The sequence below is a fragment of the Rattus norvegicus genome, chromosome 3 (assembly GCF_036323735.1).
Source record: "Rattus norvegicus strain BN/NHsdMcwi chromosome 3, GRCr8, whole genome shotgun sequence".
Classification (NCBI taxonomy): domain Eukaryota; kingdom Metazoa; phylum Chordata; class Mammalia; order Rodentia; family Muridae; genus Rattus; species Rattus norvegicus.
In genome coordinates, this window is record NC_086021.1 from 128,680,372 (window position 1) to 128,703,527 (window position 23,156).

Here is a 23,156-nt window from a genome sequence, read left to right on the forward strand (position 1 = left end):
TTGAAGAAGACCTCAGAAGATGGAAAGATCTCCCATGCTCATGGATTGGCAGGATTAATGTGGTAAAAATGGCCATTTTACCAAAAGCAACCTACAGATTCAATGCAATCCCCATCAAAATTCCAATCCAATTCTTCATAGAGTTAGACAGAACAATTTGCAAATTTATCTGGAATAACAAAAAACCAGGATACCTAAAACTATCCTCAACAATAAAAGGACTTCCGGGGGAATCACTATCCCTGAACTCAAGCAGTATTACAGAGCAATAGTGATAAAAACTGTATGGTATTGATACAGAGACAGGCAGATAGACCAGTGGAATAGAATTGAAGACCCAGAAATGAACCCACACACCTATGGTCACTTGATTTTTGACAAAGCAGCCAAAACCACCCAATGGAAATAAGATAGCATTTTCAACAAATGGTGCTGGTTCAACTGGAGGTCAGCATGTAGAAGATTGCAGATCGATCCATTCTTATCACCCTGTACAAAGCTTAAATCCAAGTGGATCAAGGACCTCCACATCAAACCAGACACACTCAAACTAATAGAAGAAAAACTAGGGAAGCATCTGGAACACATGGGCACTGGAAAAAATTTCTTGAACAAAACACCAATGGCTTATGCTCTAAGATCAAGAATCAACAAATGGGATCTCATAAAGCTACAAAGCTTCTGTAAGGCAAAGGACACTGTCGTTAGGACAAAATGGCAACCAACAGATTGGGAAAAGATCTTTACCAATCCTACAACTGATAGAGGGCTTATATCCAAAATATACAAAGAACTCAAGAAGTTAGACCGCAGGGAGACAAATAACCCTATTAAAAAATGGGGTTCAGAGCTAAACAAAGAATTCACAGCTGAGGAATGCCGAATGGCTGAGAAGCACCTAAAGGAATGTTCAACATCTTTAATCATAAGGGAAATGCAAATCAAAACAACCCTGAGATTTCACCTCACACCAGTGAGAATGGCTAAAATCAAAAACTCCGGCAAAAGCAGATGCTGGCGAGGATGTAGAGAAAGAGGAACACTCCTCCATTGTTGGTGGGATTGCAGACTGGTACAACCATTCTGGAAATCAGTCTGGAGGTTCCTCAGAAAATTGGACATTGCACTACCTGAGGACCCAGCTATACCTCTCTTGGGCATATACCCAAAAGGTGCCCCAACATATAACAAAGACACGTGCTCCACTATGTTCATAGCAGCCTTATTTATAATAGCCAGAAGCTAGAAAGAACCCAGATGCCCTTCAACAGAGGAATGGATACAGAAAATGTGGTAAATCTACACAATGGAATACTACTCAGCTATCAAAAACAATGACTTTAGGAAATTCAAGGCAAATGGATGGAACTGGAAAATATCATCCTGAGTGAGGTAACCCAATCACAGAAAAACACACAAGGTATGCACTCATTGATAAGTGGCTATTAGCCCAAATGCTCGAATTACCCTAGATGCACAGAACACATGAAACTCAAGAAGGATGGCCAAAATGCGGATGCTTCACTCCTTCTTTAAAAGGGGAACAAGAATACCCTTGGGAGGGGATAGGGAGGCAAAGTTTAGAACAGAGACTGAAGGAACGCCCATTCAGAGCCTGCCACACATGTGGCCCACACATATACAGCCACCAAATTAGATAAGATGGATGAAGCAAAGAAGTGCAGGCTGACAGGAACCAGATGTAGATCTCTCCTGAGAGACACAGCCAGAATTTGGCAAATACATAGGTGAATGCCAGCAGCAAACCACGGAACTGAGAACGGGACCCCTGTTGAAGGAATCAGAGAAAGGACTGAAAGAGCTTGAAGGGGCTTGAGACCCCATATGAACAACAATGTCAACCAACCAGAGTTTCCAGGGACTAAGCCACTACCCAAAGACTATACATGGACTGACCCTGGGCTCCAACTGCATAGGTAGCAATGAATAGCCTAGTAAGGGCACCAGTGGAAGGGGAAGCCCTCGGTCCTGCCAAGGCTGGACCCCCAGTGAACGGGATTCTTGGGGGAGGGCAGTAATGGGTAGAGGACTGGGAGGGGAACACCCATATAGAATGGGAGGGGGAGGGGTTAGGGGATGTTGGCATGGAAACCGGGAAAGGGAGTAACATTTGAAATGTAAATAAGGAATACCCAATTTAATAAAGACGGAAAAAAATAAAAAATAAAAAGAAGAGGGGGGGCTGGGGATTTAGCTCAGTGGTAGAGCGCTTACCTAGGAAGCGCAAGGCCCTGGGTTCGGTCCCCAGCTCCAAAAAAAAGAACCCAAAAAAAAAAAAAAAAAAAAAAAGAAGAGGGAGGGAGAGAAGGACAGAATATAAAATTGGGGGCCAGGATACAACCTGGAAGGAGTTAAGTAGGAAAAAAAAAATCAAAAAATATTGTATGGAATTGTCAAAGAATAAATAAAAACATTACTTAAGTAAATATATCTACACATACATGGAGAGAAATGTAGATAAAGATAGACAGACAGACCAGTAGACAGACAGACAGACAGACAGACGGACAGACACACACACACACACACACACACACACGCCCCAGAGAAATGTTTCAGAGGTTAAGAGGGCTTGCTGCTCTTTCAGAGGATCAACATTCAATTCCCAGTGCCCATATTTGTAGCTTACAACCACCTGTAAGTCAGACTCTAGATCTGACCCTTTTGGCCTCACAGACACCATTTATATATATTTAATCTTAAAAATATACAGGTACTGGGGCTGGGTTGGGCTCAGTGGTTGAGAGCATGGCTGTTCTTCCAGAGGACACAAGTTCAATTCCTAGCAGACACATGGCAGCTTACAACTGTTTATATCCCCAGTTCCAGGGGATCCATCACCCTCACACAAATGTACATGCAGGAAAACCACCAATGCAAATAAAATAAATATATCATTAAAAAGAAAAATAAAAACCTTTAAAAGAAATGTATCAACCCAAAAAGACAGTAATCAGTGACCAACTTAGAAAAAATATCAATCTGCAAACCACCACTTAATAAGTACTTACTGCTTACTCTTCAAACTTAGGATACACTAATTTGGATAGCTTTAAAACTTATTGGGAAGCCAATCATGGTGGTGCACACCTTTAATCTCGCACTTCAGAGGCAGAGGCAATCCCAGAGTTCAAGGTGACTCTGATCTACAAAGTAAATTCCAGGACAGCCAGGGCTACACAGAGAACCACTGTCTTGAGAAAGCCCCCAAAAAGAGAGAGACCTAGCACAGCAGTTAAGAGCACTTCTTGCTCTGGCAAGGATCCAGGTTTCATTCCCAGCACCCACAACGGTGGCTCACATCTCTACTACAGTCCCCCTTCTGACCTCTGCAGGCACCAGACAAACATGTTGTACTCATAAATACATAAAATCAAAACGGTTATATAAATAAAATAAAATAAAAAATATTTTCTAAGCTTGAAGAGGAAGCTGGTAAATATGAGTTGCAAGGTGAGACTCAAACAAACAAAAACAACAACAAAAGAAAAAACACCTTAGAAGGAAACAAAGAAAAGAAACGTGTCCTAGAGGGCGAGAAAAGGCTTATAATCAACTGCACACCTTTCCCATCAGTATTTGCATCCACATCCGATAGCTGGGTAGAACCCGAGTTAGTGGTCACCAACTGCAGATGCTCTTGTTTGACATCATATGGCACTGTATGCTCTTCAACATCCTGGCTCTGGGACAATTCCAGAACTCCAAAGCCCAACTGGGATGAAGCAGAATCTAGGAACAAAACTCCAGAAATTAGTTATCACCCACAACATTACCAATGTGCAAGCAGCTGTTTTATCTAGAGGATCATATTTAAAACGGTCTTTTGGGGTTGGGGATTTAGCTCAGTGGTAGAGCACTTGCCTAGCAAGCGCAAGGCCCTAGGTTCGGTCCTCAGCTCCAGAAAAAAAAAAAAAAAAAAAAAAAAAAAGACAAAACAGTCTTTTTGCATTCTGTGTATTTGTCTATGAGTACACACAGACATGACAGCTCAAGTGTGGTCAGAGGTCAGCCTGTAGAAGTCAGTTCTCTCCTTCCACAGTGTGGATTCCAGACACAAAACTCAGGCCATCAGGCTTAGCTTAGCTGGCAAATACTCTTACCTGCTAAGCCATCTTGCCAGCTCCAAGGATCACATTAAATGCATCATATCAAAGCCTTGGCACACATAATTTTTCCAAAACAAGACACATTAAGGGATTGAGCATGGGAAAAGAAAAAAATATCAACAATAAAACTATTAGACTGGGTGTGGTAGCACACTCTCATATGATCTGAAAAGAAACCAGAGTGTTGGTGATGCATCCTTAGAATACCAGCACTAGGAAGGTAAAAGCAGGGAGATCAAAAGTTCTGGCCCATCCTTCGCTACATAGAAGATTCAAGGCCGTCCTGGACTATGTAAGACCCTGCTATAAATAAATAAATACTGGAATATGGGGGAGGGGCCCGCTAGAAGACCCAGAAGGTGAAAGTTCCTACTGTCAAGTCTGGCATGACAACCTGAGTCTGACTCCCTAAAATCCACGCGGTAGAAGAGAACCAACTCCCACAAGTTGGTTCTGACTACAAATACATCATTAAATTAATAAAATGTAACTTTTAAAAGGGGAGGTACATAACAAAGCAAAAACTTAGATATAAAAGCCTTATAAACACTTAATATGGTAAGCTCTGTCAATAATCTGTATACACACAAAAACCACACCCAAAGGTACTCAGAAACATACACAAAAAGGAGAAAGAAACGAAATGTAGAATGGAGCTGAAAATGAGTAATGTAACGATTCACTTGTGTGTTTCTTGGTTTTGAGAGGTCATACTATATAGCCTGACCTTGAACTTGTAATCCTCCCTGAGAGCGACAACTCTAGGCATATATCACCATGCCAGCTTATGTTATGTTTGGAGCCTTTAATATTAGTTTCCCAAAAGGCATGAATTGAAAGCTTAGCCACCGTCTGTGGTGCCATTATGAAGTGGTGGAACCTTTTATATTGTTTTCATTTTGACAGGGTCTCTCTCTGTAGCCCAGGCTGGCTTCAAATGCAACTGTCTTGATTCCTAGCTGCTAATATCATAGCTGAGTACCACACCAAGCAGTGGACCCTTTAAAAGAAGGCCTAGAGGCTAGAGAGATGGCTTAGTGGTTAAGAGCACTGACTACTTTTCCAGAGGTCCTGAGTTCAATTCTCAGCAACCACATAGAAAATAGTAAGGTTTTACAACATTTCTCCCGGTGTTTAAACACACCCCCATACATTGTTCTAGGATCTTTATTGAAACAGTAGACAAGTGGGCTTTGTTTGCATAAATTGTGTCGAACAGTAGAGGTAATATTGGACATTTCTGATTTCCTGACTCTTAGAGATGCAGAGTTCCTGCATTACTATGATATTTACTGTAGGCTTCTAGAAGGAAGTTTAACAAAGTATTCTCTTCCTAGTTAACTGAGTTTTTATCCTAAGTGATGTCAGTTTTACCAGCTGCCCCTTGTGTTAATGAAAGAAAGCATCCTTGCCTTGAATCCATTTCTCTTTCATAAAGTTTTTACATCTGTGTGCATTAGTTAAGAAAGACAATCGTCTGTCTCTGTCTTAATCTTGGATATTTTTTACATAAGCCTTATAAAATGGGCTAGGTAGCTGCTTTTGTTCTTTCCTTATTTGTAAAAACAGTCTATATCAGTAATTGTTAATGGAAGTTTGAACTTACTGAAAGTGACCTAAGCTAGGCTCTCTTAGGAAGAAAACTTTATTGGTTGAGTATGTTTTAAAATGAAATTGGGCTGGAGAGATGGCTCAGCAGTTAAGAGCATCCGACTACTCTTCCAGAGGTCCTGAGTTCAATTCCCAGCAACCACATGGTGGCTCACAACCATCTGTAAAGATATCTGATTCCCTCTTCTGGTGTATGTGAAGACAGCTACAGTGCACTTATATATAATAAGTGAATAAATCTTTAAAAAAAAAAAAAAAAAAAAAAAAAATGAAATTACCGGGGGCTGGGGATTTAGCTCAGTGGTAGAGCGCTTGCCTAGGAAGCGCAAGGCCCTGGGTTCGGTCCCCAGCTCCGAAAAAAAGAACCAAAAAAAAAAAAAAAAAAAAATTACCATAAAATTTCTTCTTGTAACAATTTTGATAATTCTGCAGCTGTGGAACTTGACTATTTCAGGTAGATTTAATTTTTTAAAATACTTATTTAGCTATAATTATGTTTTGTTTTGTTTACTTAAATTCTGTCTTATGGTGTGTCTGAAGACAACAACAGTATACTCACATACCAAATAAACAAAATGTTAAAAAAAAAAATCTATTAAGAAAAAAAGAAGAGGGCCTAGAAGAAGGAAATTAAGTTGTCAGGGACAGGGCAACCCGCCTCCCTTGTCTCTCCCTTATTTCCCAACAGCTGTGAGGTAAAGCAGCTTTGCTCTATGTGTACCCAACCATGATGTTCTGTCTAATCACAGGCCCAAAGTAATAGGGGAAGGCTGCTTCAAAGAGAAAATTCAGTTATCAAATTAAGTGAGAGTAGTGATTCTCAGCTTAATCGTAAGTGATCTATTACACGGTAAAGTTTAGCCACCTGTGTGTTCATAGTAAAGGGGCATGAGGAGAATCTATTATTCTGAAACAGCACAGGCTACCTTCAGCAAGGGAGCGTGGGTCAGCATCAGGAGCGTTCACTCCCACCTCTTCCTTCTCCTCTTCCAACTCTTCCTCCTTCTCCTCCTCTGCAAGAGAAGCAGCTTCTACTGTCACTCCCAGAGCACTGCAGAGAAAGAACACAATCCTGTCATGTCCCCAGATAGAGGGAGGCTGGATCTGCTCAAAGCACACTGAATTTTGCTCTGACTACCCTCACTCACCAATTACCTCTTAACTGAGTTAGAAATATAAACAAACCCTCGTGATTTTAGTGCTACCTGTAGAGAGTACATAAAAGGTTAATAATTCAAAACCCTGTACCAAGTAACAAAAACTAAACAGAAGAAAAGCATAAATATACCTAAATTTTATCCTATTATCAATTAATTAAATATTATCTTTTTATTTCATTAAAGGTATGTACCACCACTGCATGGCAGAAATATCTTTTTTAAAGACATTAATACTATAGTCAAAATATATAATATTAAGACAAAAAGTAATCAAAAACATTAGGGACAGATACAACATAAACTACATGAAAGATACAAAAGTGATACAAAGAAAATCAAAGATATGAATGGTAATAATGAGCTCTAAAATCAAAGATCTTTGACCTTGTAAAGAAACCACAAAAGAAATTACTGCCAAAAAAAAAAAAAAAAAAAGAAAGAAAGAAAGAAAAGAAAGAAAGAAAATTTAGTCAGGCATTATACCTCAGGCCTATAAAAGCCAGCACTTGGAAAGTGGAAAAAAGAATCAGAAGCTTAAGGTTAGCTTCTGCTAAATATAGTAAGTTTAAGATCAGTCTGGGCTAACTGACACTATCGTAAGAAAAAAAGGGGTGGGAGGGAGTCAGGGGGTGGGTGAGGGAGCACCCTCATAGAACCAGGGGGAGGAGGTAGGGGATAGCAGGTTTCTGGAGGGGAAACAGAGAAAGAGGATATTTAAAATGTAAATTAAAAAGTATACCCCCCCAAAAAAGGGGGAAAACCCATATACATTTAAAATATAACATACATATTAAATACTATACTATTGCTCAGTACTACACAACTAGGGAGAGAAAAGATATACATATATACATAGGCTTCTTATCTTGTATATGATGAGTATAAAATGCTCCTTTGGAAAACAATACAGAAAGACGTTATCAAGAGCTTTAAAAAGTTTATAAGCAACAATTTCAGTATTTTCTCTTTTTGAAACATTATATAACCAGGATGACCTTGACCTTGGAGTCCTCCTACCTCTAAGAGCTGGGATTACAGGCATATACCCAAATTTACTTCTCAAAGTTTTTAGCTATTAAGAAAAAAATCTCAAACTGGGCAGTGGTGACACACACCTTTAATCCCAGCACTTGGTAGGCAGAAGCAGGAAGATCTCTTTGAGAGTGAAGCCAGCCTGGTCTACAGAGAGTTTCAGGACATGCAGGGCTACAGAGAAACCGTACCTCGAAAAACCAAAAAAGAAAAGGAGAGAGAGGGAGGGAGAGAGAGAAAGAGAGAGAGAGGGAGGGAGGAAAGGAGGGAGGGAGGGAAGGAGGGGGAGAGAGAGAAAGAGAGAGGGAGGGAAGGAGGGAGGGAGGGAGGGAGAGAGAGAGAGAGAGAGAGAGAGAGAGAGAGAGAGAATACCGAGTGAATGTGTGAGTATATTGTTGGTATATACCTGCAACTCCTGCACTTGGGAGGCAGAGGCATGAGGAGATCTCAAGTTTGAGCTCAGCATGTACTACACAGTATGACTTTGTCTCAAAAAGAAAGAGAAAGGAATGTAGAAGGATATTCCGTATTGGAGAAATTATTAATTTCATAATTCATCATTAAAAACGCTTGAATGCTGGGCATGGTAACACACACACAGACACAGACACACACAGACACAGACACACGCAGACACACACACACACACACACACACACACACACCTTTAATCTCATCACTCAAGAAGCACAGGCAGATCTCATTTCATTTTTCAGATTTCATTTTTATGTCATGTGCATTGGTGTTTTACCTGCATGTCTATGTGCGGGTACTATATCCCCTGGAACTGGAGTTATAGATGGTTGCGAGCCACCATGTGGTGGCTGGCAACTGGACTTAGGACCTCTAGAAGAGCAGCCAGTGCTCTTAACCACTAATCTCTTACAGAAGTCTCTCGGTCTCTTCAGATCCCAACATCCATCTCAAATAGCTCACAACTGACTACCAGTCTAGTTCCAGAGGACCCAATGCCCTCTGGTGATCTACACTAGCTCCAAACACACGAACTGTCACAGATACATATACTTAATGAGAAGTGAAAATAAACGTGCTTTTGTTTTTTAAGACAAGGTTTCTCTGTGGAGCCCTGGCTGTCCTGGAACTCCTTCTGTAGACCAGGCTACCCTCAAACTCAGAGATCCGCCTGCCTCTGGCTTCCAAGTGCTGGTTTTAAAGGTGTGTGTCACCACTACCTGGCTTAATAAATAAAATGAAAATCTCTGGGAGTAAGATGGCTCACTGGGTATTACTTGGGTTCATTCTCTGAAACTTCATAGTGGAAGTAGCGACCTGAATTTTAACCTTCAGATGATAAAAGGACCAACCTCCACAAGCTGTGCTGACCTCCAAACACAGGCCATGGCATGCACTGTCTACACACGAACCAATTCTTTTTAAACGTAAAGAAAACCACACACCTGAGCCTTCTGTCTGTTGATGACCCTTCCTTATGTCCCTGATATCTAAGTGGAGGTGAGCTTGATTGATTAGCCTTTGGACCTCTTCTCCAGCTGTATTCAAGCCTCACTCAGAACCATTTTGGATTGTTTGTTTGTTTGTTTGTTTGTTTGTTTAAAAAAGTCTCTGGGGTTGGGGATTTGGCTCAGTGGTAGAGCGCTTGCCTAGCAAGCGCAAGGCCCTGGGTTTGGTCCCCAGCTCCGAAAAAAAAAATTAAAAAAATTAAAAAAAAAATAAAAAAGTCTCAATATAGCCAGGCAGTGGAGGCAGGAGCTGATGCAGAGCCCATGAGTGCTGCGTACTGGCTCCCCATGGCTTTCTCAGCCTCCTTTTTTATAGAACTCAGGACCACCAGCCCAGAAGTAGCCCTACCTACAAAGGACTGGGCCCTCCCCATCAACCACTAATTAAGAAAATGTCCTCAGCCTGGCCTGGTAGCCAGCCTGGTTTACAGAAAGAGTTCCAAGACAGCCAGGGTTACATGGGAAAACCCTGTCTCAAAATTCAAACAAACAAGAAAGTTTAAATCTGGATAACCCAGGCTAGCCTAGTATGTAACTCAGGCTGACTTGAACTCAACATGATCCTCCTGCCTCAGCCTCCAGAACACTGGAGTCATGAGTATGCACCACCACCCCTGGCTCCCAAAGTTTTACCTACAGCACTATCCAGATGACTCCACAATGCAGCTCCCCAGCCAGCGCATGAACGGCCAGTTCATCGCTCCACTTCCAATGGGTCTCCACCCATCTACAACCCAACGGTCTCTCCTTCAGTCTTCTCCATCTCAACAACCACTCCACTCTAGCTGCTCAAACAAGACCCGAATTGTCATTTCCACCTTCCTGCTGACGCTCCACACACACTCCCATCTTCAAATCCTATTTTCATATCTCCATCTCACTCGCTCCTCATCCACTTCTACCCTGAACTTTCTAAAATAAACTAGTATGCAATCCCATTAAAATACTTAATAAATGTCATTAAAAATATAAAATTTGCTCTGTGAAAAACCTTACAAAGGAATGAAAAGAAAAGCTACACAGTCAGAATACTTACAAACCAAACCAACACAGCTACAAAGGACTACATTCAGAATCCTCAAAGCCTTCTCTAGACACAATGAAGGCCAGACAGTGGTAGCTCATGCCTTTAATCCCAGCACTCCAGACACAGAGGCAGGCAGATCTCTGTGTTTGAGACCAGCCTGGGCTACAGAGAACATTACAGGTCAGCCAGAGAGACACAGACAACCCTCCCCCAACCCCCACCCTCACCCCCACCCCCAGAAGAAATAGGGCTAGGGACATAGTTCAGCAGTAAAGAGCCGTGCCAGGAGCAAATCCTCAAGCTCAACTCCTAGGATGTGTGGGGGAGTAAATAAAAATAAATCATTCAATTTAAAAATGGGCAAAAGACATAAACAGACATTTGCCCTGAAGAGGATAGCAGATGGCAAGAAGCACATAAGAAGTTCAACCTCACTTGCCATTAGGAAAACAAAAATTCAAACCACAATGCGATATTACTATACACTTAGCAGGGCTGGCTCAGCTGGGAAAGTGCTTGCCTAGAGTGCATAAGGCTAAGGACTCCACCCTAAGCACCACATAAATGAGGCAGGTGATGCATGCCTGCATTTCCAGTAATAGAGAGACAGGCAGGAGCATCAAAAGTTTAAGGCCATCCTCAACTGCACATCAAGATGGGGGTTTGAGGCTGACCTGGGATACATGAGACACTTTCAAAATATATTTTTAATTTGTTTCTATTGTAATTTATAAACAGTGAGGGGGCTATAACCTAGTCACAGAACACTGCTTAGCATGACTGAAACTTTACATTCAACCCTGAGCTTCCCAAAAGACAACAACAATGAAAACATCAACAGCTGGTGAGAAGAGACATTAGGACACTTATACATTGTTGGATGTCATACAGGATGTAGAACACTCTAGAAGTTTGTTCAAAAACTAGTGCAACTACAACATAGCCAAACAAAACCCTGGGCATTATTAAAGAAATGAAAGACTAGATTCATATAAACAATTTGCAGAGTGCCAAGCATGGTAGTCACACCTTAATCGGTATTCAGGAGGCAAACAGGCAGATCTGTGAATTGAAGACTACCCTGGCCTACATAGCAAGTTCCAGGCCAGCCAGAGCTATACAGTGAGTTGTCGCTCTAAAAAAAAGAAAGAAAGAAAAGGTAGGTGCCTTTGCCTGCTGAGCAATCTTCCTGACCTTTGTGTAAATACACATATAAACTTATGCACACACACTGAGCCTGACAACCTGCGTTAATGCAATCCCTGGGACCCACACGGTACAAGACGAAAATCAAGTTGTCCTCTCTGACCTTCACATGCACCCACACACATATACACAAAGACATAAAAAAATGATTTACACAAGTATTTATAAGTTTTATTTATAAGTCAAAAACTTAGAAAGATATGATTCAATCTATGAATAATGTGTATCTGATATTCTCTGAAAGACTACTCAGATACATAGAAACACTTTGATGGGCCTGCTAGGAGTTATGCTAATAGAAAAAACATTCATATACACTTGCATATCTATATAGTATTTGTTTGTTGAGATAGAGTCACTATGTATGCTAGGTTATTTTTGAACTCACTATGTAGCCCAAGCTGGTCTCAAACTCCAAAGTGGTCCCCCTGCCTCCGCCTCCCAATTACTAAATTTACAGGCATGTACTACCACAATGAGCTCTGCGTTATTTCTTACAATAGTGCGTGAGTGTACAATTACCCTAATTTAAATATGTTCACGGGGGGGTGTAGATATAGCTCAGAAGTAGACAGCTTGATAGATACACAAAGCTCTTAATGAAACATGAAAATAAACATGTTAGACTACAGAGAGGGCTCCACAGTTAAGAGCTCTGGCTGCTCTTCCAGAGGACTGGGGTCAAACAATTCCTTGCACCCAGCTGGCAACCATCAGTACCTCAGGTTCCAAAGGATCTAACACCTTCTCCTGGCCTCACAGGGCACTCACTACGTGTTGTGCACAGGACATAAACACACAGGCAAATACCCATTACACATAAAATGGAAATAAACAAAAACTCAAAAAGTTAAATACATAAAAATGAATCTTTAAAATGACACTATTTGGGGCCAGGAAGATGACTCAGTCAGTAAAGACACTTGCCGCCAAGCCTGTTGATCCGAGTTCGAACCCCAAACTCCACATGGTAGAAGACCTGATTCCCCCCTGTAAGCTACCCCATCCCTCCACAGTACATGTATCTGCCCCCTCATACACAAAAAACAATTTTTAAAATTTTGACAAGAAAATGTAAATACATACATTCCTTCCATTCTGTATTGCAGGAACATCTGTTTATATCGTCAGAAACTGGGTAAAACAAGATTTTTTTTGGGGGGGGGGTGGGATTTATGACACAGAAAAGTTTTCCCAAGCAGAGTTTTTGTTTCAAAATATGTGTCCAATGTATGTGTGTGTACTGAGTGTGTGCTGTGTGTATATGTACTGTGTGTGCATGTGTTACTGTGTATATGTATGCTGTGTGAGTATATGTGTGTGCTATGTGCATTTGTGTATGTGTATTTGTGTGTGTGTGTGTGTGTGTGTGTGTGTGTGTGTGTGTGTGTGTTTGTGCTCTGAAAAACTTTCATTCTTTTGGAATCAGGCTCAAATTCTCCCCAGCTTTGTGGCCTTTGCACATGAAATTTACTCTCTGGAAAGATCTTTCCCTCACATGGCATGGCAGCTTCTCAACTCCTGAACAGGGACTAACACATTTGTGTTTATTGTTTAGACTTCACTCCTCAAAGACGTATTCCTTTACTCTCAATTGGGTTATTTATATATTGTTCTCTTTGTAATGATAATTATAACCTAGGACTGAGGTAATGACTGGGTCTCCCCTATTAAGTTACAAGCCCCGTGATAACAAAGCCCTCTAAAGTACATGTCATGGTACATCTATTGACCATGACCACAAAATCTGTATGCACACCACAAGCAGCACATTGATTTCAAAACAGAAAGCAGCATGGAACACGGCAAACAGTACTGTTGTATTCACAACTGAGTATGCCCAGTTCTTGTCTCTACCATGCACCCCAGGTTACAAGCCAGAAAAGCACATCTGCACCAGGCATGTGTTCCTCAAAGACATTATAAACCAAAGCAAAGAAAGATAACAAACAGGTAAGTGGCACCAGGAATGATGGCTCACCCATCATCTCAGCAACTGAGGGCTGAGACCGGAGGATTAACACTATTAGAGGTCAGACCGCACAACACAGAGTTCCAGAACAGCATAGATGACAGAATGAGACTGTCTCTCAAAAACTAAACAAACAAAACAGTCACAGATAAGTGAAACACCTTGGGTATAGGAATAAGCGTCATGACAAATGGCAAAGAATGCCCTGCCACTTGTAATAGTGAGTTCCAGGGACTATGGCAAACTGTAGACATTAAGGACTAGCAAACCAAAAAGCCAGAAGTGCAAGTTACTAGAAATCTATCTGTCTGTCTGTCTATCTATCTATTTATTGGGGGGGGGGGGTCCTCACTATATAGCCCTGGCTGGTCTGGAAGTCTACTTGTAGACCAGGATGGCCTTGAATCCACATAGATTTACCCACTCCCGCCCCAGGAGCACAGGTATTAAAGTTGTACAGGACCATACCAGGCTCCCATTTTTAAATTCAAACTCCTTCAAATATTAACATTATGAGCCTAATGAGGGTTATTCTATGGCCAAGATGAGCCCACTAGTTTGCAGACTGTTTAAAAGGATCCATTTTCTCGAGGGAAAACTTATGTGCAAATACAATATAAAACACCAGAAAAAGCACTTTGTTTTAAGGTAAAGCAACAGTTGCAAACACATCAAGCCAGCATCCCTCTCTTAACTACCTCTCCTCAGCCTACCTCCTCAAGAGGCTAAGGTTGCCTGTGCTCTCTGACCTTAAAAGAACTAGGCAGAAGCCTGAGAACAGTAGGAAGAAAGAGAAGGAACGGCTCTCCTGTAACTCAGTCAAGCAAGTCCTTTAACTTCCCTGTCCATCAGTATCCCCACTGTAGACAATGTCTTTACTGCACGACTACTTACGGATAGAATTAACTAAGATTATGTCAGAAGTCAGTATCAGGCCTAACACAGAAGCCACCGTCATCGTGATATGCATAAGACATAGTAAAACTTGAAAACTCTTTAGGGTATACATTACAATTTGAAGTTGTAGTTACACAAAGTGTTACTTCACAAGATATCCCAGCTCTCAACCCCAAAGCAATAATACAATCCCCAAATCCCACTCCTAACTCACAAAACAAGATCAATCTCTTCATCTTTGGAATGAGTTGGCAGGTAGACAAGAGCTGATCGAATAATAAACTGAAATCAGTTCCTTTGACTGAAACAGTAGTTTACCTGCTTGTCCTGTTGGGCTGAGGTAACCGTTCTATGACCTGACTGATGGGACCACTCGTACCCAAATGAGAAGACTCCACAGGGTCTGAAATGTAAAGGGACATTAGCACAGAAGACATTTGACACCAAACTTTAATACAAACTCAGAAATGTAGGTTAACACCAAACCAATCATGGGTCTCTGAAGGCTTACGGTACACTAGATAACAAACTCGACTTCCTTACACATAATCTCAACTGTACGTTTAAACCGTTCTGCCTCAACAGGACCTTGAACACTGCAAAGGAGACCTGCTCACCTGACGCTTTCTTTTCTTTCAGATGTTCACTGAATGAGCTGTTACTGTCTCCTTGTTCTGCAACAGTTTGTTCCGGATTTGACATAATATCCTAGAAAATACGAGTACATAAGATCCTCACAGTACACCAAGTAGTGCAAAAGGGACTTTTCTCTCTGTGTGTGTGTGTGTGTGTGTGTGTGTGTGTGTGTGTGTGTGTGTGAACGCGTTGGTTTTATTTTATTTCTCCACCAACTTTATCCAAAAGATAATGACCAACTAAACAGGTTAGTTTTCTGGTTAGTTTGGTTTAGGGGGTCGGAGAAAAATGAGAACTCAACTCTGTTCAAACATTTTCGAAAGCGGCATCACTTACTCACCAACACCGGGTTCTCTTTGTGCATCTGCAGATTAGGAAGGTGTCGAGATAGCACGCTGAAGTGAGAACCTGCATCTTCTTCCAGAGCCTGGCTTTCAGGCTGAGAATCTTCTATTATCAGGCAAGGAGTGTCTTGCTGAGAGAAATCTGAATCCAATTGACTTCCAGTAGGGTCCATCTGCTCCCCTGGAATGGAATAACAAAAGATCAGTTCGGAGAGTAACCCTACTGAGCCCTCCTCACACAATCTGAGACTAAATAAATGGGCGGAAGTGTGAGAGCGGAGAAAGGGACCATTCTAAGGCTCCTCTGAGTAGCCCACATTTGCAATTGCTCTTAGTACTTTCTCAGCTACCTCCCCGGCCTTCGGTTCTCCGTTATTTACCACTGAGCCTCTGGATCCTTCGATCCCTCCCTCCCTCCTTTCTCTTCACCTTCCCTCAGACACCCTTCCTTCCTCACCTCTTCTCCCCGCCCCTTTCCATCCCCCACACAACTCTCCCCGCGTTCTGTAGCCACTGAGCTCCGGGAAGACCTCTTCGTAACCCCGGCGGGCGGGAAACCCACGGCCCTCACGCGGCCTCAGGACCACCGCGGTGGCTGCCTCCCCACCCCCTCCCCCGGCCCTCCAACCCCGTCCCCGTCACCGCCGCCATGCTTGCCACCCCGCCCCCTCCAGGCGGCCAGCCCTTCAAGCCCGCCAGCCCGGTCTCCGCAGCCAGCTCGCTCAGCTTCGCTTGCAGCACTACCTGGCATCCCGGCGGGAGGTCCCTCGCGCTGGATCTAGAGGTCTCTGCACGCTGCCCAGGCCCCTCCAGGTCGATCCCCAGGTCGCCACTGTCGCCACCGCCGCCACTGGCCGCGAGCTCCCCCTTTTCCCGTCACGTCACGCAGTATCAGGCCGCCCATTCGCTGCTGTTGTCTGCCACTCAGGAAATTCTATGGATGATAGGTGGCTGAGAAGAAGTGCCCGCCCGTCGCGTAAGAAAAGGAACACGGCGGCGCGTTTCCATGGTAGCATGGACGTCGCAGGCCCTCCCCCTAATACAGCCAGAATGACAGTATCCTTGAACCAAAGGGACATTAAGAGGACATGAAATAAATACCCCTGCCTGAAGGTCGGGGGTACTCACTACTCACACTTGAGGGTTTCGCCCCTTCATTGACTTCCATGAAAAAGGATACTGGCTTTTGAAAGAAAGGGCAAAGAGGAGAATTGAGGATAGCTAGTATTTCTCAGATGGTGAAATGGAAGAGACAAGAATCTATGGGGTTTGCCAGTGTCGATCAGGTTCCCTTCAGTAGACCTCTGCCTGATTTAAGGGCCTCCATTTTCACACTCTCTGTCTCTGGCAGTTTTGATTTTGTTGTTTTTACATTGTCTTCTTGTTCCCACTCCCTTTCAAGCTTCCTCTGCCCTTCCTTTTACGGGATTGCAGCAGCCCCAGACGCTTTGCACCTCCCATTGAAAGAATTGAGCATTGTAATTCTCAAACTAGTAGCAAAGAGAACAGCTGTCACCCCTACTAACTCAATGACATAAAGGATCCAGGCCCAGAGATTTAATTATCCTAATTATGGTGTCAGGGTCTTATAAAGGGTGTGGCAGCTGTGACAACTATTAATGAACTGAGCCCAAGATACATACGTGGTTTCATTGTCATTTTAATTTAAATAGCCATTGGATCTGGGCTGGAATTCTAACCTAGCAGCTGTCAGCAGGGAAAGCACCTAGCACAGTGCCAAGGAGATACATAGAAGGCATTAAAATGGAGGTAGTTTTCTCTACTCCAAACTCAGAGTTATTTAGGCACAGTCCATACATGGTTCTCAGCTTCTATAAATGCCCAGTTTAGCACTTGAAATAAGCTAATGTGCTTAGAGAGGCACATCCTACCAGCCAATCTTCTCTCTGCTGCTATAAATTACAGTGATCATATTTTCCTAACCCAAAAATCAAAGCATGCTGTTTTCATATACATTACTTGTGGGAACAAAAAGATCAGCTTAAATGAAACTGTTCTGAAAAACTGAGGATCTATTATTGTTATGACTAAAATTCCAGTCCTGGAATGTTTTACAAGTGGAGCAAAAATGACCCAAATCACAGAGACACATCTCACTTCTTAACCCTAAACTCATTCATGGTTGACTCCTGTGTTTCTCTACTGAGTACTAGACATCAAACCGATGCAATCAGAAAACACCTCAAGCCGACATCAACCAGAGCAGAGCACTAGGTGTATCCGTCTGCTTAGCGTGAGAGGGAGGAGGCGACTTAGGTGTAAGACTAGGCAGACTGATGCTGATCCCCACAGAACCCTCCTCAGGGACACCATGCTGTTATTCTCCCCCAACTTTGTGCTGCATCTCTCCTTACCCTAGTGAGATATAAATACCCAGGTCTTTCTATTTATTTTGATGTTTATAAACAATGTATCTGTCAAAACTCATGAAACTAAGCACTGGAAAGAGCAAGGCTTTCTCTTCCAGAGAACCCAAGTTCTATTCCCACCACCCACACAGTGGCTCACAACCTCCTGTGACTGCAGGTCCGGGGAATCCCACCTTCTCATCTGGCCTTGACGGGCACTGCATAGACATACATACATACATACATGCATACATACATACACACACACACACACACACACACATACATACATACATACAAGCAAAAGCCCATACAAACCAAATAAAAATAATTCTTTTTTTTTTTTTTGGTTCTTTTTTTCGGAGCTGGGGACCGAACCCAGGGCCTTGCGCTTCCTAGGTAAGCGCTCTACCACTGAGCTAAATCCCCAGCCCCAAAAATAATTCTTAAAGAAAATTCAACTCATAAAACTAAGAAGAGCACATCAAATTAAGATTAAAAGTAAATGAACCTACTAGTAGCCATTCCCACTACTAACTAAATCAAGAGGTTTTTAAAAATAAAACTACTCGGAAGAAAAACTGTGAACTTCTTGTTAGGCAGTGTGGTGATTTAGTCGTTGAGTTAACCAAGAAGACAAGAAAATACAGGCAGGATGGTGACCTCCTGGGCTCTAACCGACTACGCCTAGGTGATTCCACCTAGGTGACCCCAGCTTTAATGCCCCTACAAAGAAGCATCAGCACCTCCATTTGCAGCTTCACCTCTACTCCCCGCCTAAAGCCCTCCCTGAGAAGAAAATTTCACAAGATCCTCTGTTACCTTGCTTTAAGGTTCAACATGCTTCGTTGTCAGAAAATGTTTCTCCTGGTTAACCCACCTAAATCCTTTCCTCTGAAGTCTAAAGCCATTTACTCTCAGGTTGTCTCTAATATCTTGAAAACCTACAGAGAATCTCGTCAAGCTAGTTCCCACAATTCAATAATAAATTTCAACCAATCAAAAAGTAAATGTGATGTGACTTAGCTTGCCAAGTCTTTTTCTCCTGTTTCCTTACAAATTTCTCCAAACAAAGCACCCCAGCCAGCTTAACCCACACTGGCCAGCCTTTAAATGTGCTAAATGGTTGCCCATAGGAAGCATAGCTTTGGACCTCGGTGGCAGGAAACTCCACTGAGGATCTGAGAAGTATTAAATTTAATAAATAAGAACATAATCCCAGGACTGGAGAGATGGCTCAGCGGTTAAGAGCACTGACTGCTCTCCCAAAGGTCCTAAGTTCAAATCCCAGCAACCACACGGTGACTTACAACTATCTGCAGTAGGATCCGATGCCCTCTTCTGCTGTGTCTGAAGACAGCTACAATGTACTTATATATAATAAATAAATAAATCTTTAAAAAAAGAAAACACAATCCCAGGATAGCTAAAACTATCCTCAACAATAAAAGGACTTCCAGGGGAATCACTATTCCTGAACTCAAGCAGTATTACAGAGCAATAGTGATAAAAAAAAAAAAAAAAAAACTGTATGGTATTGTACAGAGACAGGCAGATAGACCAGTGGAATAGAACTGAAGACCCAGAAATGAACCCACACACCTACCTATGGTCACTTGATTTTTGACAAAGCAGCCAAAACCATCCAATGGAAAAAAGATAGCCTTTTCAGCAAATAGTGCTGGTTCAACTGGAGGTCAGCATGTAGAAGATTGCAGATCGATCCATTCTTATCACCCTGTACAAAGCTTAAATCCAAGTGGATCAAGGACCTCCACATCAGGGGCTGGGGATTTAGCTCAGTGGTAGAGCGCTTACCTAGGAAGCGCGAGGCCCTGGGTTCGGTCCCCAGCTCCGAAAAAAAGAACAAAAAAAAAAAAAAAAAAAAAGGACCTCCACATCAAACCAGATACACTTAAACTAATAGAAGAAAAAGTGGGGAAGAATCTTGAACACATGGGCACTGGAGAAAATTTCCTGAACAAAACACCAATGGCTTATGCTCTAAGATCAAGAATCGACAAATGGGATCTCATAAAGCTACAAAGTTTCTGTAAGGCAAAGGATGCTGTTGTTAGGACAAAACGGCAACCAACAGATTGGGAAAATATCTTTACCAATCCTACAACTGATAGAGGGCTTATATCCAAAATATACAAAGAACTCAAGAAGTTAGACCGCAGGGAGACAAATAACCCTATTTAAAAATGGGGTTCAGAGCTAAACAAAGAATTCACAGCTGAGGAATGTCGAATGGCTGAGAAGCACCTAAAGAAATGTTCAACATCTTTAATCATAAGGGAAATGCAAATCAAAACAACCCTGAGATTCCACCTCACACCAGTCAGAATGGCTAAGATCAAAAACTCCAGCAACAGCAGATGCTGGCGAGGATGTAGAGAAAGAGGAACACTCCTCCATTGTTGGTGGGATTGCAGACTGGTACAACCATTCTGGAAATCAGTCTGGAGGTTCCTCAGAAAATTGGACATTGCACTACCTGAGGACCCAGCTATACACCTCTCTTGGGCATATACCAAAAGATGCTCCAACATACAACGTAGACACATGTTCCACTATGTTCATAGCAGCCTTATTTATAATAGCCAGAAGCTGGAAAGAACCCAGATGCCCTTCAACAGAGGAATGGATACAGAAAATGTGGTACATCTACACAATCAGCTATCAAAAACAATGACTTTAGGAAATTCAAGGCAAATGGATGGAACTGGAAAATATCATCCTGAGTGAGGTAACCCAATCACAGAAAAACACACATGGTATGCACTCATTGATAAGTGGATATTAGCCCAAATGCTCGAATTACCCTAGATGCACAGAACACATGAAACTCAAGAAGGATGGCCAAAATGCAGATGCTTCACTCCTTCTTTAAAAGGGGAGAGGATTGGGAGGCAAAGTTTAGAACAGAGACTGAAGGAACACCCATTCAGAGCCTGCCACACATGTGGCCCACACATATACAGCCACCAAACTAGATAAGATGGATGAAGCAAAGAGGTGCAGGCTGACAGGAACCAGATGTAGATCTCTCCTGAGAGACACAGCCAGAATATGGCAAATACATAGGTGAATGCCAGCAGCAAACCACTGAACTGAGAACAGGACCCCCATTGAAGGAATCAGATTAAGGACTGAAAGAGCTTGAAGGGGCTTGAGACCTCATATGAACAACAATGCCAACCAACCAGAGCTTACAGGGACTAAGCCACTACCCAAAGACTATACATGGACTGACCCTGGGCTCCAATTCATAGGTAGCAATGAATATCCTAGTAGGGGCACCAGTGAAAGGGGAAGCCCTTGTTGTGAGGAGGGCGGTAATGGGGGGAGGATGGGGAGGGGAACACCCACATAGAAGGGGAGGTGGAGGGGTTAGGGGGATGTTGGCCTGGAAACCGGGAAAGGGAATAACATTTGAATTGTAAATAAGAAATACTCAATTTAATAAAGATGGAAAAAAAAAAGAACACAATCATACATCCCATTTAAGCTTTGACGGTAAAGGATTCCGAGCATATTTATAATTAACCACCATTGGTTCTAACCCTTAAGCTGCCTTCTGTTGTGTTTGAACCTACAAAAGCATGGCCAATCACATACCAGTGTCATAATTGGTAGCATCTATTACTATATATCATGGGGCAGATACTGTGCTGCTTAACAGGACCTCACCTAATAGCATCATTCTCTGTGAGAGGTGCAGATGAGCAGACCAAGGCTTAGGGACATGAAAAAATAAATAAAGAAATCGTGCAAGGTTGTGCTGGAGAGATGGCTCAGCGGTTAAGAGCACTGACTGGTCTTCCAGAGGTCCCGAGTTCAAATCCCAGCAAGCACACAATGACTCACAACCATCTGTAATCGGAACTGATGCCCTCTTCTGGTGTGTCTGAAGATAGCGACAGTGTGTTTATAAATAAAATAAATAAATAAAATAAATAATTCTTAAAAAAAATAAATCATGCAAGGTCTCCGAGGTAATAGGAGTTCCCATTTGAACCCAGTCTGCATAACTAAAGATGTTAGCAGTGACAAATTGCCCAATGGTTAATGCAGCACTTTTGTTTGGTTTCAGAATGTTTTTTCTGCCCAATGTTGATCATAAGCATTGCCAACAGTCCAGAGACTCGTAATTAAATAACATGGAGAAAGCAGGAGAAACTGAGACACTGTCAACACCAAGTCCTCGGGAAGAAGCTAAGACAACAAAAAGGTGACAGAGAGAACAAGATGGGAAGTGAGGCTGCTGAGGTCATTTATGAACCAGGCTAAACTATTCCAGGGCAATCCTACCAACACCTGAGAGCCTGACAACAGACTCCGCCCAGACAGAATGGCTTAGCCCTCCTGAACTTCTCTGTCAGTATTTTTCATTTAAAAACTATTTTAATTTAAAATAATTTAATTAAAAAGTTATTAGCTGGACGTGGTAGGACACACCTTTCATCTCACTACCTGGTAGGCAGAGGCAGGAAGGTGTCTCTGAGTTTGAAGCCAGTGTAGTCTGCATTAGTGAATTCCAGGCCAGTCAGGGCTACAGAAAAGCTCTGACTTAAAACACGAACAAACAACAAATTAATTTAAGAAATTACAAAATCATTAGAAGCAATATGCAAAATGTTCCTGTGTTGAGCTAGGCAGAATGTTAATGAGTACACGCAACATTTGTGTTTCTTTATCATCATATATAAATATATAGCTATCATCATATATAAATATATATAAATATATATATATATTTATTTATATATATATAGCTAGAACAGTAGGAGGAGGACTATGAGTTCCAGGCTAACCTAGGCTACAGAGTGACACCTTGCACCACCCACCCGCAAATACTGCAGCATGAACATTTATCATCTTAACCATTACTGCTTGGTTGTATTCATTCATTGATCAGATTTCTTTTTTTCTTTCAAGATAGTCACACTGTGTAGTCAAGGCTGGCCTGGGACTCTGTGTGTGAACCAGGCTAACTTCAAAGTTGTGGCAATCTTCATGCTTCTGCCTCCTGAGTGCTGGAATTAAAGTTATGGACTGCCACCATGAACATTTTGACTTTTTGTAAGCACACAACTTGGCAGCATTGGGTACAGTCACATTGGGAGCTACAATCATCTTCATCTCTGTGTTCTTTATCTTTACGACTGTCCATATTAAATATTAACTCCTCATCCTTCTCTCCAGAAAACCCAGGTAATTGATATTCTAATCTCTGACTCTAAGAATTTTCAGACTGGAGATACCCTTTGTGTCTGATCTGGCTT

The 23,156-nt window shown here is 42.1% G+C and overlaps 1 protein-coding gene across 8 annotated transcripts in view; it reads right to left on the reverse strand.

Moving 5' to 3' along the window:
* Tp53bp1 (tumor protein p53 binding protein 1) overlaps positions 1–23,156 on the reverse strand; it is a 104,397-nt gene that overhangs the window by 60,052 nt on the left and 21,189 nt on the right. For 7 of the 8 annotated variants that reach the window (XM_017592215.3, XM_063283318.1, XM_006234865.5 and 4 more), the window contains exons 2-7: positions 16,241–16,430; positions 15,493–15,677; positions 15,134–15,224; positions 14,835–14,919; positions 6,668–6,792; positions 3,586–3,753 (exon numbers count right to left, since the gene is read on the reverse strand). In XM_017592215.3, the coding sequence (XP_017447704.1) occupies positions 3,586–3,753; positions 6,668–6,792; positions 14,835–14,919; positions 15,134–15,224; positions 15,493–15,677; positions 16,241–16,247 (661 nt within the window). In that variant the 5' untranslated portion in view covers positions 16,248–16,430. Of the gene's footprint in view, positions 1–3,585; positions 3,754–6,667; positions 6,793–14,834; positions 14,920–15,133; positions 15,225–15,492; positions 15,678–16,240; positions 16,431–23,156 lie in introns of those variants that run through there. The other variant, NM_001371259.1, reaches the window with a different exon arrangement.